The sequence below is a fragment of the Anolis sagrei genome, chromosome 1 (genome assembly GCF_037176765.1).
Source record: "Anolis sagrei isolate rAnoSag1 chromosome 1, rAnoSag1.mat, whole genome shotgun sequence".
Classification (NCBI taxonomy): Eukaryota; Metazoa; Chordata; class Lepidosauria; order Squamata; family Dactyloidae; genus Anolis; species Anolis sagrei.
Genome location: NC_090021.1, coordinates 342,779,198 through 342,793,253, shown reverse-complemented (window position 1 = coordinate 342,793,253; position 14,056 = coordinate 342,779,198). Strand labels below are relative to the sequence as shown.

The window sequence follows — 14,056 nt, the reverse complement described above, 5'->3', positions numbered from 1 at the left end:
CTGAACATGAGGAAGAACTTCCTGACTGTGAGAGCCGTTCAGCAGTGGAACTCTCTGCCCCGGAGTGGGGTGGAGGCTCCTTCTTTGGAAGCTTTGAAACAGAGGCTGGATGGCCATCTGTCAGGGGTGATTTGAATGCAATATTCCTGCTTCTTGGCAGAATGGGGTTGGACTGGATGGCCCAGGAGGTCTCTTCCAACTCTTTGATTCTATAATAGCAGGGAGTTCTGGGTTTGACCTCAAAACCACATATAGACACATACACACACATATATATACACACACAAAGCACATATACACAGACTGAGCCACAGTAAGTTGGTGTAACAGAGGGATTGTATGCTCCCTGAATGCCACTCTGGTGAGCAATCTGGCTGCTGCCCTCTGCACCATTGAAGCTTCTGAACGGTCTTCAGAGGTAACCCCACATAGAGCGCGTTGCAGTAGTCTATACGGGATGTAACCAGAGCGTGGACTATCGTAGCCAAGTCTGACTTCCCAAGGTACAGTGCAGCTAGCGCACAAGTTTAGACTATGCAAATGCTCCCCTGGCCACCGCTGCAACCTGGGATTCCAGGAGGACTCCCAAGCTGCGAACCTGCGCCTTTGGGGGTTATTAGATATTATATTATTGTTAGATATTAGAGTCAGTATCTCTTTTAAATTGCGGTGCCCAGAATTGGGCACAGTGTGATTCCAGAGGAGGTCTAATCATAGAATCAAAGAATCAAAGAGTTGGAAGAGACCTCCTGGGCCATCCAGTCCAACTCCATTCTGCCAAGAAGCAGGAATATTGCATTCAAATCACCCCTGGCAGATGGCCATCCAGCCTCTGTTTAAAAGCTTCCAAAGAAGGAGCCTCCACCACACTCCCTCCGGGGCAGAGAGTTCCACTGCTGAACGGCTCTCACAGTCAGGAAGTTCTTCCTCGTGTTCAGGTGGAATCTCCTCTCTTGTAGTTTGAAGCCATTGTTCCCTTGCGTCCTAGTCTCCAGAGAAGCAGAAAACAAGCTTGCTCCCTCCTCCCTGTGGCTTCCTCTCACATATTTATACATGGCTATCATATCCCCTCTCAGCCTTCTCTTCTTCAGGCTAAACATGCCCAGCTCCTTTAGCCGCTCCTCATAGGGCTTGTTCTCCAGACCTTTTATCATTTTAGTCACTCTCCTCTGGACACATTCCAGCTTGTCAATATCTCTCTTGAATTGTGGTGCCCAGAATCCAACCCTTGCCCTTCCTTGTTTCAGGAGGCACCTCGATCGCTGACCGGAAGGAGCTCTGGTGCCACAAGAAGGTCTTCTTCCTGACGCCGCAGATCCTGGTCAACGATCTCTCTCGAGGGATCTGCCCGGCTGCAGAAGTGAAGTGCCTGGTGCTCGATGAGGCCCACAGAGCCCTGGGGAATTATGCCTATTGCCAGGTAATAATAATAATAATAAGCTTTATTTATATATCCTACCACCATCTCCCCAAAGGGACTCGGGGTGGCTCACAAAGGCACTCCAGGTGCACATATAACATACAACAGGTGATAACAGAATAAAAGTGTTAAACAAATCACATAAAGGGTTGTAGGTTTTTTTGGGCTATATAGCCATGTTCTAGAGGCATTCTCTCCTGACATTTCGCCTGCATCTATGGCAAGCATCCTCAGAGGTAGTGAAGTCTGTTGGAACTAGGAAAAAGGGGTTTATATATCTGTGGAAAGACCAGGGTGAGACACAGGACTCTTGTCTGCTGGAGCTAGGTGTGAATGTTTCAACTGACCACCTTGATTAGCATTTGATGGCCTGGCAGTGCCTGGAGCAATCTTTCATTGAGAGGTGATTAGATGTCCAGAGCACCTGATGAACCAACCTGAACACAGCATATTATTTGAGAACACAGAAATGCTGGACCACACCAACAACCACCATGTCAGGCTACACAGAGAAGCCATTGAAATCCACAAGAAGCATGTGGACAATTTCAACAGAAAGGAGGAAACCATGAAAAGGAACAAAATCTGGCTACCAGTATTAAAAAAACTCTAAAATTACAACAGCAAAAACAGCAGAGAGGAAACAAACAAGGACATCTAATCACCTCTCAACAAAAGATTGCCCCAGGCACTGCCAGGCCATCCAATGCCAATCAAGGTGTTCAGTTGAAACATTCACACCTAGCTCTAAGGTGACAATGAGATATTTAGGATGGAAACAGTGTTCAAGGTCCTGATCTTCCCAGGTGACTTTCAATTTCCTCTTGGCTTCACGGTTGCGTAGGTGGAAAGCACACACTTGTGCCTTGGCATGTTGGTCATGTTTGATCTGAACAAGATAAACTTTAAATTCGGGGTTAATTGACGCTCGGCCTTCTTGTCAATCATTTTGAGGAAATAGGACAGAAGTGGCGAAGATAGTAATAAATTATGGGGTTTTTAAACCTGGAATCTTCCTGATATATCGGATTTTTCTAGGTCAAGTCCTGATCTAACCACGTTGCTTTAAGTAGGAGAAGGCAAGAAGATGGGGAAACAGCCTGCCACTAGGTGGCACTTTGGTTTTGTACTCTTTAAGTGGACATTATCAAGCTGTGGGACTTTTAGGACAATCCCACACTTTTACAAAATTAGTTATTTATATGGTATTTATAAATAAATATTTATACGGTAGAATTTCTACTTAGTATATCATCACAGAGTGGAGTAATCCCATGCTTTTTGCATTCTGTTACCACTATGTGTCAGTTCTTTAGCTGTGTTTGGTATAAGTTTTCATACCTGTGTATGTATTTATTTATGAAATTTAGTAATGTATTGTATGTTTATGTTCATTTGTTTTTGAATTTGTTGCACCCCAACTTGAGCCATCAGGAGAGACAGGTAATAAGTAAAAATGTATTATTATTATTATTATTATTATTATTATTATTGACACAAAAGCACAGTATGTCACAGCAAACGAGATCTCTCAGCTGGATTTCGTATCACAAAATCCCAAGTCGAACCCTTCCCAAGCGTCTAGGACTGTGTTATGTATTTTGGAATGATGTGCGCAGATCCAAGTCAGGTGGTGTCAGGACCCAGGCAGAGCAACGAGGCAAAACAGCAGCTTAAGGGTTAACAAAGGGTGTTTAATGGCAAATTAACAAGTCAAAGGGCTCTTCTCAGCAGAACTTGTAAATAAAAGAGCCTGAGGCTTGCAGGAATGTAAACAAACAGTAACCCAGGCAGTCTGGGCAGCAAAAAGGAAAACAGAAGTAAAGCAAGCAAAACTGTTCCTGGTTAGAACGGAACACAGTCAGTTCAAAAATCACAACACAAAAAGTAGAATGAGGAGCGGTCCGAAGTCCATGCTGGAGACAGGCAGGAATGTAGAATGGTCAAGACGGTCCAGAGGTCAGAGCAGGAGACAAGACTCACGGTTCCAAGCCAGGCAAAGTAGTCAGCACGATCACAGAAACACGATTCTGGATGCAAGGACTCAAGGCAAGAGTTAACAGCAGGATACACAGGTATACGACACTTTGAACTCTGGACCCAAGGCTACTCCTTAAATCCCATCAGAATCATTAGATTCGTTTCCAGGTGCATCCAGTTCTACAGGTGAACTGCGTTCCCTCCACTGCTGCCAATCTGCACTCCGGGCTGCATCCTGAGAAGCAGTATCCGAAACCCATGAGTCTGTGAACCCTTGGAACTCCCCACTGGAGGTTGGAGCATTAATCACATCCTGGACCCTAGTCCAGTCCAGCTCTTCATCATCACTTTCAGACCCGTAGTTATCTGCTATGTCTTTAAGACGCTTGGAAATGGATTCCTCATCGCTATCAGAACTGCGTGCTACTCGCTTTACACCACAGTAATCCTCCATCTCCATCTCCACATGAGTAAACCCCTGAAAGTCTTCCTCATCACTAGATTCTAGGAACATTTCCCTAATGCGCTTCAGCTGCTGCTGAGCGTCCTCCTCTCCCAAGCCTCGTTTCCTCCTACTAGCACTAGTAGATACAGAAGGCACACGCTGAGTTACAACAGGTGGCCTTTTGCAGTTGACAGATCGTGATTTTGTCGATGTTTACTGTTTCCAAATGCTGGCTGAGATCTTTTGGCACGGCACCCAGTATGCCGATGACCACTGGGACCACCTGTACTGGTTGATGCCAGAGCCTTTGCCGTTCGATTTTGTGGTCTTGATAGCGATGAGTTTTTCCTGTTGTTTTTCCTCAATGCAGCTGTCACCCATTATGGCGACATCAATAATCCAGACTTTTTCCTTTTCCACAATTGTGACGTCTGGTGTATTGTGTTCCAAAACTTTGTCAATCTGGATTTGAAAATCCCACAGTATTTTTGCATGTTCATTTTCCACGACTTTTGCATGTTGATGATCCGACCAATGGTAGATAGTCCTTGTGACATAAGTTCCAGTGAATCATCTGGACCACAGCATTGTGCTTCTGTTTGTAGTCCGTCTGTGCGATTTTCTTGCAGCTGCTGAGGAGATGGTCCATGGTTTCATCCGCTTCTTTGCACAGTCTGCATTTTGGATAATCTGCTGATTTTTCAATTCTGGCCTTAATGGCCTTGGTTCTGATAGCTTGCTCCTGGGCTGCAAGAACCAGGCCTTCTTCTGTCTCCTTCTTCAGGGTTCCATTCATGAGCTATTACCAGGTCTTCTCCTCGTCAACTTTTCCTTCAATCTTCTCAAGGAACTGCCCATGTAAGGCTTTGTTGTGCCAGCTCTCAGCTCTGGGTTGGAGTGCAGTTTTCTTGTACTGACTCTTTGTCTGCTGTGCTTTGAGAAGTTTCCGATTATATATCAAGGAAAGCCAAGCAGATTCTTGGCTTTCCTTGATATATTCTGCCAGGGCATGTTATTATTATTATTATTATTATTATTAGTTACATTTTGCTCTGATATATCAAAAGTTTTCATTAGAATATGTTTAGAAATACAAGGACATTGTTGTTGACGAGAGGTCCTTTTTCCTCAGGTGGTGAAAGAATTGTGCAAATACACCCAGGAGTTCCGGATCCTGGCTCTGACGGCCACTCCTGGCAACGATGCAAAGGTCAGTCGCTCCTGGAGGCATCTACAGCCTCAAATTAATGCAGTTTGGCACCACTATGGCTCAATACTATTGAGTCCCCAAGAGGAGATACAAACAAAGTCTTCTTTCTACTCCTACTACTAGTACTACTACTGCTACAATGGGATCCTTGGAGTTGCGGTTAGACAGGGCCTTTATCCTTCTCTGCCAAACTCCAGTTCCCATGGTTCCATAGCATTGGTTAAAATGGTTAAAGTGCCAAAATGTATCAGTCCTACAGTACAGATGCACTCCCAGTTACATGCATTGCAAAACTGAAGATGAACAGAATAAAACAGGAGTCCCTTATATAAAATGTCAAAACCATTTGCTTTTTTGGATAGTTTCAAATCATGGATGCAGCATCAGTGGATTGCAAGGTCAACTTTATATCCAAAGTGAATATCAGTGACTTATTATTATTAATAATAATAATTATTATTATTATTATTATTATTACCCAGCTACCATCTCCCCAAAGGGGAATCGGGGTGGCTAACATGAGGCCAAGCCCAAAAATAACAATACAACAAAACAAAATTCAATGAAACAAAATAGCATTAAAATAAACACAAAAAATGACAAAATAAAATAAACAGTTTCAAAATAACATGATATGTATATGTGTTTTTGTGTGTATATATGTGTACATGTGTGTGTATATATTTGTGTATACGTGTATATGCATGTGTTGTAATGTATTTTTTCATTTTTTGGCTTTTAAAGTCTCTTTTGCTGTGTTTTTCACTGTTTTTATGAGTGATGGTCACTTGTTGGCCTGAGAGGTGTATTGTGTCCAAATTTGGTGTCAATTCATCCAGTGGTTTTTGAGTTACATTAATTCCACAAACAAACATGACGTTTTTATTTATATAGAACTAGCCGTTCCCTGCCATGCATTGCTGTGGTCCACATGGGGGTTCTATGTGGGAAGTTTGGATCGATTCTATCATTGGTGGGGTTCAGAATGCTCTGTGATTGTAGGTGAACTATAAATCTCAGCAACTACAACTCCCAAATGTCAAGATTCTATTTTCCCCAAACTCCACCAGTGTTCACATTTGGGCATATTGAGTATTTGTGTAGAGTTTGGTCCAGATCCATAATTGTTTGAGTCCACAGTGCTCTCTGGATGTAGGTGAACTACAACTCCAAAACTCAAGGTCAATGTCCACCAAAGTCTTCCAGTATTCTCTGTTTGTCATTAGAGTTCTGTGTGCCAAGATTGGTTCGATTCCATCATTGGTGGAGTTCAGAATGCTTTTTGATTGTAGGTGAACTATACATCCCGGCAACTACAACTCCCAAATGACGAAATCCATTTTTTTGAGTGAAGGACATACATTGTGTTGTTAGGTGTCTTGTGTCAATTTTATTTATATAGATTGACATGCTTTAGTGTAAGCCACTTTGAGTCTCCTTGAATATGTGCATTTTGGAATATCATATACCAGGCACAAGCTGATTTTACCCTTCCGTCCAGGAGTTTTGGACTTCAACTCCCACAATACTGTTAGGAATTGTGGAATTTGCCATCCAAAACATCTGGAGGGAGGGCCGACGTTCGCCCATACCAGCCATATACATAATAATGATCTCTCTTAGCGATGCTGGGGTTGACGCATAGATGTGATGTGCCTCGTTATTCCTCTCTTTGCAGGCCGTCCAGCAAGTGGTTTCCAACCTGCTGATTTCGCACATCGAGCTGTGTACGGAAGACTCCCCGGACATCCAGCCTTACTCTCATGAACGGCGGGTGGAGAAGATGGTGGTCCCGCTGGGGAAAGAGCTGGCCGGGGTCCAGGCGGCTTACATCCGGGTGAGTAGGACTGCAGCATTAGATATGTTCAGACACTTGAGTTTAATCCATGGGAAGGAATGTCTGTTTTGGTTTTGTGACTCCGGGTTTGCTGGCTTGAGCCTATAAAGTTCTAAATGGTTCCTTCCCAGCTTACCTGTCCAAACGTATCACTCCTTATGAACCATCTAGGACAGTGGTTCTCAACCTTCCGAATGCCGTGACCCCTTAATACGGTTCCTCATGTTGTGGTGACCCCCCAACCATAAAATTATTTTTGTTGCTACTTCATAACTGTAATTTTGCTACTGCCATGAATTGTGTATTAAATATATGATATGCTGGATGTATTTTCATTCACTGGACCAAATTTGGCACAAATACCCAATACGCCCAAATTTGAATGCTGGTGGAATTGGGTGGGGGGATTTATTTTGTCATTTGGGAGTTGTAGTTGTTGGGATTTATAGTTCACCTACAATCAAAGAGCATTCCGAACTCCACCAATTGTGGAAGTGAACCAAACTTGGCTCACAGAACTCCCATGAGTAACAGAGAATACTGGAAGTATTTGTTGGGCATTGGCCTTTAATTTTGGAGTTGTAGTTCACCTACATCCAGAGATCATTGTGGACTCAAACAATGATGGCTCTGGACCAAACTTGGCATGGTCACTCAATATGCCCAAATGTAAACACAGGTAGAGTTTAGAGAAAATAGACCTTGACACTTGGGAGTTGTAGTTGTTGGGATTTATAGTTCACCTACAATCAAAGAGCATTCTGAACCCCACCAACGATAGAATGGCCAAACTTCCCACACAGAACCTCCATGACTAGCAGAAAATACTGTGTTTTCTGATGGTCTTTGGTGTCCCCTCTGATACCCCCTCGTGATGCCCCCAGGGGTCCCGACCCCCAGGTTGAGAAACACTGATCTAGGAGCTTAAGATCGTCTGGGGAGGTCCTGCCCTCAATCCCACCTGCCTCGCAAGCACGATTGGCAGGGACGAGAGTCAGTGTTGTGGCTCAGCAGGAGCCTCAGGAAGAGCTGGAAGAGGATGATGGGTTTCAGATTCCTGAACATGTTCCTATTGTTGATACAGACGATGTTGATGCTGATACTGAAGACGAGGAGTTCCAGTTTCCCATGGGAAGGGAGGTTGTTTTAGAACAGTGTTTCTCAACCTTCCTAATGCCACGACCCCTTAATACAGTTCCTCATGTTGTGGTGACCCCCCAACCATGAAATTATTTTTGTTGCTACTTCATAACTGTAATTTTGCTCCTGTTATGAATCATAATGTAAATATCTGATAGCCAGGATGTATTTTCATTCGCTGGACCAAATTTGGCACAAATATCTGATATGCCCACATTTGAATGCTGGTGGTGTGTGTGTGGGGGGGGGGGGGAGGTGATTTTTGTCATTTGGGAGTTGTAGTTACTGGGATTTATAGTTAATTTACAACCAAAGAGCATTCTGAACTCCACCAATGATGGAATTGAACCAAACTCGGCACACAGAACTCCCACGGCCATCGGAAAACCCTGGAATGGTTTGGTGGGCATTGACCTTGCATTTGGAAGTTGTAGTTCACCTACATCCAGAGAGCACTGTGGACTCAAACAATGATGTATCTGGACCAAACTTGGCTGGGATACTCTATATACCCAAATGTGAACATTGGTGGAGTTTGGGGAATATAGATCTTGACATTTGGGAGTTGTAGTTGCTGGGATTTATAGTTCACCTACAATCAAGGAGCATTTCAAATTCCACCAACTATGGAATTGGGCCAAACATCCCACACAGAACCCCCATGATCAACAGAAAATACTGTGATTTCTGATGGTCTTCAGTGACCACTCTGACACCCCCTCATGGCCCCCTCAGGGGTCCCGACCCCCAGGTTGAGAAACGCTAGGCATTGACTTTGAGTTTTGGAGTTGTAGTTCACCTACATTCAGAGACAGATACTGTGGACTCAAACAATGATGGATCTGGACCAAACTTGGCATGAATACTCAATATGCCCAAATGTAGACACTGGTGGAGTTTAGGAAAAATAGACCTTGACATTTGGAAGTTGTAGTTTCTGAGATTTATAGTTCCTGTACAATCAAAGAGCATTCTGGACCCCACCAATGATAGAATTGGGCCAAACTTCCCACGCAGAACCTCATGACCAACAGAAAATATTTCTCCAGCCTCCTCTGCTAAAGGGTTTCCTAAGACTATGTGAAATATGTGTTTTGTGATCGTGTTTGGCGACCCCTCTGACACCTCCTCATGACCCCCCTCCCAGGGGTCCCGACCCCCAGGTTGAGAAACGCTGCTCTAATTCCACTCTCTACTGTCTCCAGGCAAGTCAGCTAACGCTGACTATATGCTTTCTCGAAGGCTTTCATGGTCGGAATCACTGGGTTGTTGTAGGTTTTTTCGGGCTATATGGCCATGTTCTTGAGGCATTTTCTCCTGACGTTTCGCCTACATCTATGGCAAGCATCCTCAGAGGTCTGTTGGAACTAGGAAAATGGGCTTATATATCATAGAATCATAGAATCAAAGAGTTGGAAGAGACCTCCTGGGCCATCCAGTCCAACCCCCTGCCAAGAAGCAGGAATATTGCATTCAAATCATCCCTGACAGATGGCCATCCAGCCTCTGCTTAAAAGTTTCCAAAGAAGGAGCCTCCACCACACTCCCTCCAGGGCAGAGAGTTCCACTGCTGAACGGCTCTCACAGTCAGGAAGTTCTTCCTCATGTTCAGATGGAATCTCCTCTCTTGTAGTTTGAAGCCATTGTTCCATTGCGTCCTAGTCTCCAAGGAAGCAGAAAACAAGCATGCTCCCCCCTCCTCCCTGTGGCTTCCTCTCACATATTTATACATGGCTATCATATCTCCTCTCAGCCTTCTCTTCTTCAGGCTATACATGCCCAGCTCCTTAAGCCGCTCCTCATAGGGCTTGTTCTCCAGACCCTTGATCATTTTAGTCGCCCTCCTCTGGACACATTCCAGCTTGTCAATCTCTCTCTTGAATTGTGGTGCCCAGAATTGGACACAATATTCCAGATGTGGTCTAACCAAAGCAGAATAGAGGGGTAGCATTACTTCCTTAGATCTGGACACTATGCTCCTATTGATGCAGGCCAAAAGGAAAGACCAGGGTGGGACAAAGGACTCTTGTCTGCTGGAGCTAGGTGTGAATGTTTCAACTGACCACCTTGATTAGCATTTGATAGCCTGGCAGTGCCTGGAGCAATCTTTTGTTGAGAGGTGACTATATGCTGCTTGTTTAGCTTGAGGTAGCAAGATAGGTTATTCCTCTATGTTATTTAGGTTGTAACGAGGGCTTCTTTTCCACCACACTACTATTCTGATTTGTGTACAGTTTTGTGCTTGGCCTTGCAAAAAAACAGAAAACCACCAGGTCAAGACAAAGAAGGAAAACATTTCAGTCAGGCCTGGGCAAACTTCGGCCCTCCAGGTGTTTTGGTTGTTAGGAATTGTGGGAGTTGAAATCCAAAAAACCTGGAGGGAGGGCCCAGGCCTGACCTAAATACATTTCTGCACATTTGTTCATTTTTCCTGTTTTTTCCATTGCCCACCAGACAGCTTACAATATCAATTAAGAAAGCCTTACAAAGAGCATTTTCAAAGACAACAGTACTCCAATGGGTCCCGTAATTAAAAATAGACTTTTAATATGGTTTACATCACAAGTTGCACTGACAGGATACAGAGACACATTTCATAATGGTTGTCCACACCAGGAGGAGTAAAACTGCTGTTAACTTTCTGAAATACTCCTTGCTCATTCGATCTGAAGTGTCCTTTGAGTATTGGCAATCCGTCCACTCCCTTGTCTCCTCCCTATAGCAGCTGTCTAAAGAGAAGCCTGGAGTAAGCAGTGTGCAAGCACTTCCAATGGGCAACTAGAGACTTTTGGGGGAGATTAGGGGAACATCTCTGCTCCGTCTAGACAGCCATTCATCCCTGAAACATCTTTTAGAAAGGAACTAGCCTTGCTGTGGCCCAGTCTGTGTATGTGTGCTTTGTGTGTGTGTATGTATATGTGTGTTTTTGCATATAGAATCATAGAATCAAAGAGTTGGAAGAGACCTCATGGGCCATCCAGTCCAACCCTCTTCTGCCAAGAAGCAGGAATATTGCATTCAAATCACCCCTGACAGATGGCCATCCAGCCTCTGCTTAAAAGCTTCCAAAGAAGGAGCCTCCACCACACTCCGGGGCAGAGAGTTCCACTGCTGAACGGCTCTCACAGTCAGGAAGTTTTTCCTCATGTTCAGATGGAATCTCCTCTCTTGTATATATATATGTGTGTGTGTGTGATTTTGTGAATGCATTATAATGTATTTTTTATATATATATTTTGGCTTTTTAAGTCTCTTCTGGTGCGTTTTTCAGTGTTTTTATGAGTAATAATATTTTTTTGTCGTGTCAGGAGCGACTTGAGAAACTGCAAGTCGCTTCTGGTGTGAGAGAATTGGCCGTCTGCAAGGACGTTGCCCAGGGGACGCCCAAATGATTTGATGTTTTATCATCCTTGTGGGAGGCTTCTCATGTCCCCGCATGAGGAGCTGGAGCTGATAGAGGGAGCTCATCCGCCTCTCCCCGGATTCGAACCTGCGACCTGTTGGTCTTCAGTCCTGCCAGCACAGGGGTTTAACCCACTGCGCTACCGGGGGCTCCAGTAATAATAATAATAATAATAATAATAATAATAATAACTTTATTTATACCCCACTACCATCTCCCCAAGGGACTCGGTGCGGCTTACGTGAGGCCGAGCCCACAATACATCAGTAATAAAAACAATAACAACAGTAATACAATAAAATAAAACTCATAACAAACAATAAGCAATAAACATTAACAGTAACACAACGATGTTTAAAAAACCTATGGCTGGGCCAAATGTAATAATGCTGAGCATGAACAGGAGAAATATGACTAGGATAGAGTTTTCGGAGAGGGATGGGGCGTGCAGACAATCCTAGATCATTAATAAAGTGCATTAATAAAGTGATGGTCACTTGTTGGCCTGATACGTGTCTTCTGTCCAGATTCGGTGTCGATTCATCCAGTGATTTTGGGGTTATGTCAATCCCACAAACGAACATTACTTTTTTATTTATACCTAGCTGTCCCCTGCCACGCGTTGCTGTGGCCCAGTCTGTGTATGTGTGTATATATTTATATTTATTTATTGTATTTACAGCTTTTATCTTCTGCCCTTCTCCTCACCCCGCAGGGGACTCAGGGCAGATTACACATATATGGCAAACATTCAATGCCAATTTTTGACATACAACATATACAGACATACACAGAGGCTATTTAACTTTTTCTGGCCGCCAGGGGAGCTGTCGCTTTCCTCGTCCATCTGCGACACTGATGAAGCACTTCCGCATTCCCCGCATGCTTTGCTGGAGTCTTTTTGATGGCCTCATTAATTAGTTAATTTAGCCTCCCCACACTTTAAGGTGGTACCTAATTTTCCTACTTGACAGATGCAACTGTCTTTCGGGTTGCAAAGGTCGACAACAGGCTACACACAATTGGTTGGAAACCCACTCCAACCCGGGCTGGCTTCAAACTCATGACCTTTTGGGTTATATGTGTGTGTGTGTGTACATATTTGTGTACATGTGTATATATGTGGTTTTGTGCATGCGTTGTAATGGAATTTTTTTGGGGGGGGGTTGGGGGGGGGTGGCTGTTTAAGTCTCTTCTGCTGTGTTTTTCAGTGTTTTTATGAGTGATGGTCACTCATTGGTCTGTTAGGTATAATGCGTCCAAATTTGGTGTCAATTCATCCAGTGGTTTTTGAGTTATGTTAATCCCACAAACAAACATTACATTTTTATTTTGACAAGCCTTGGACCATATTTACGTGAGGACCCATAGATTTCACCAAGCAGCTATTGTTGTATTTTACTCGTTTCAATCAGGATGTTTTGTGAAGTGAGATATTTATGTTGGCTGTTATTTTATGTTATTGTTCTTGCGGTTTTTGTATTTTATGTGTTTGCACCTTTGAGTGCTTTGTAAGCTGCCCTGAGTCCCTCTGGGAGATGGTGGCAGGGTATAAATAAAGATTACTACTACTACTACTACTACTACTACTGCTAAGGGAGGAAGGAGGGAGGGAAAAAGGAAGGCAGGCAGGCAGCTACTTGTAATTAAATAGTTTTAGGTCTTTGCAGGCCAAATTTTAAACTAACTTTCCCAGTTGTATTTAGTACTGTACTTTGAGAAGTACTCCCATTAGCCTGTCCTGAATCTCATGCCAGTCCATTCGATGGGATAACCCCGGGTTCTAGCATTTGGGGAGAGGGAGGAAAACTTACTTTGGTCTGCACTCTCCACAACATTGAGGCCCCTTCCACCCAGCTTTATAAAATCCACACTGAACTGGATTATATGGCAGTGTGGACTCAGATAATCCAGTTCAAAGTGGATATTGTGGATTATCTGCCTTGATATTCTGGGTTATATGGATGTGTGGAAGGGCCCTAAGTCTTTAAACATGTCCTAAATATTTGATTTATGTATTTGAATTTCTAAGTTTGTTATTGTTGTGTTGTTCTATAAGAACACCTGATATTGTTTATTTTTTATTGTTTACTAGCTGTACCCCCCACGCGTTGTTGTGGCCAACCTTCTCCCTCTCTTTCTCTCCTTTCTTTCTTTCTTTCTTTCTTTCTTTCTTTCTTTCTATCCTTCCTTCCCTCTTTTTTTTTCCTTCTTCTTTCTTCCTTCTCTACCTGTTTCTTCCCCCCCCCCCCTTCCTTTGTTCTTTGGTTCTATCTTTCCTTCTCTCTTTCTTTCTTTCCTTCCCTCCCTCTTTCTCTCTTTCCTTTCTTTCACTTTTTTATTTCCTTCTCTCCTTCTTGCCCTCTTTCTCTCCCTCCTTCTCTCTTTCCTTCCTTCCCTCCCTCTTTTTCTTTTCCTTCTTCTTTCTTCCTTCTCTACCTGTTTCTTTCCTTCCCTTGCTCTTTGGTTCTATCCTTCCTTCTCTCTTTCTTTCCTTCCTTCCCTCCCTCCCTCCTTTTCTTTCCCTTCTTCTTTCTTCCTTCTCTACCTATTTCTTTCCTCCCCTTCCTTTGCTCTTTGGTTCTATCCTTCCTTTTCTCTTTCCTTCCTTCCTTCTCTTT

The 14,056-nt window shown here is 43.6% G+C and overlaps 1 protein-coding gene across 1 annotated transcript in view; it reads left to right on the top strand.

Moving 5' to 3' along the window:
* The window catches only part of FANCM (FA complementation group M), a 103,558-nt gene that overhangs the window by 5,910 nt on the left and 83,592 nt on the right, over positions 1-14,056 (top strand). The window contains exons 2-4 of the mRNA XM_067463152.1: positions 1,248-1,420; positions 4,978-5,055; positions 6,734-6,892. Coding sequence (XP_067319253.1) covers positions 1,248-1,420; positions 4,978-5,055; positions 6,734-6,892 — 410 coding nt within the window. The remainder of the gene's footprint in view (positions 1-1,247; positions 1,421-4,977; positions 5,056-6,733; positions 6,893-14,056) is intronic.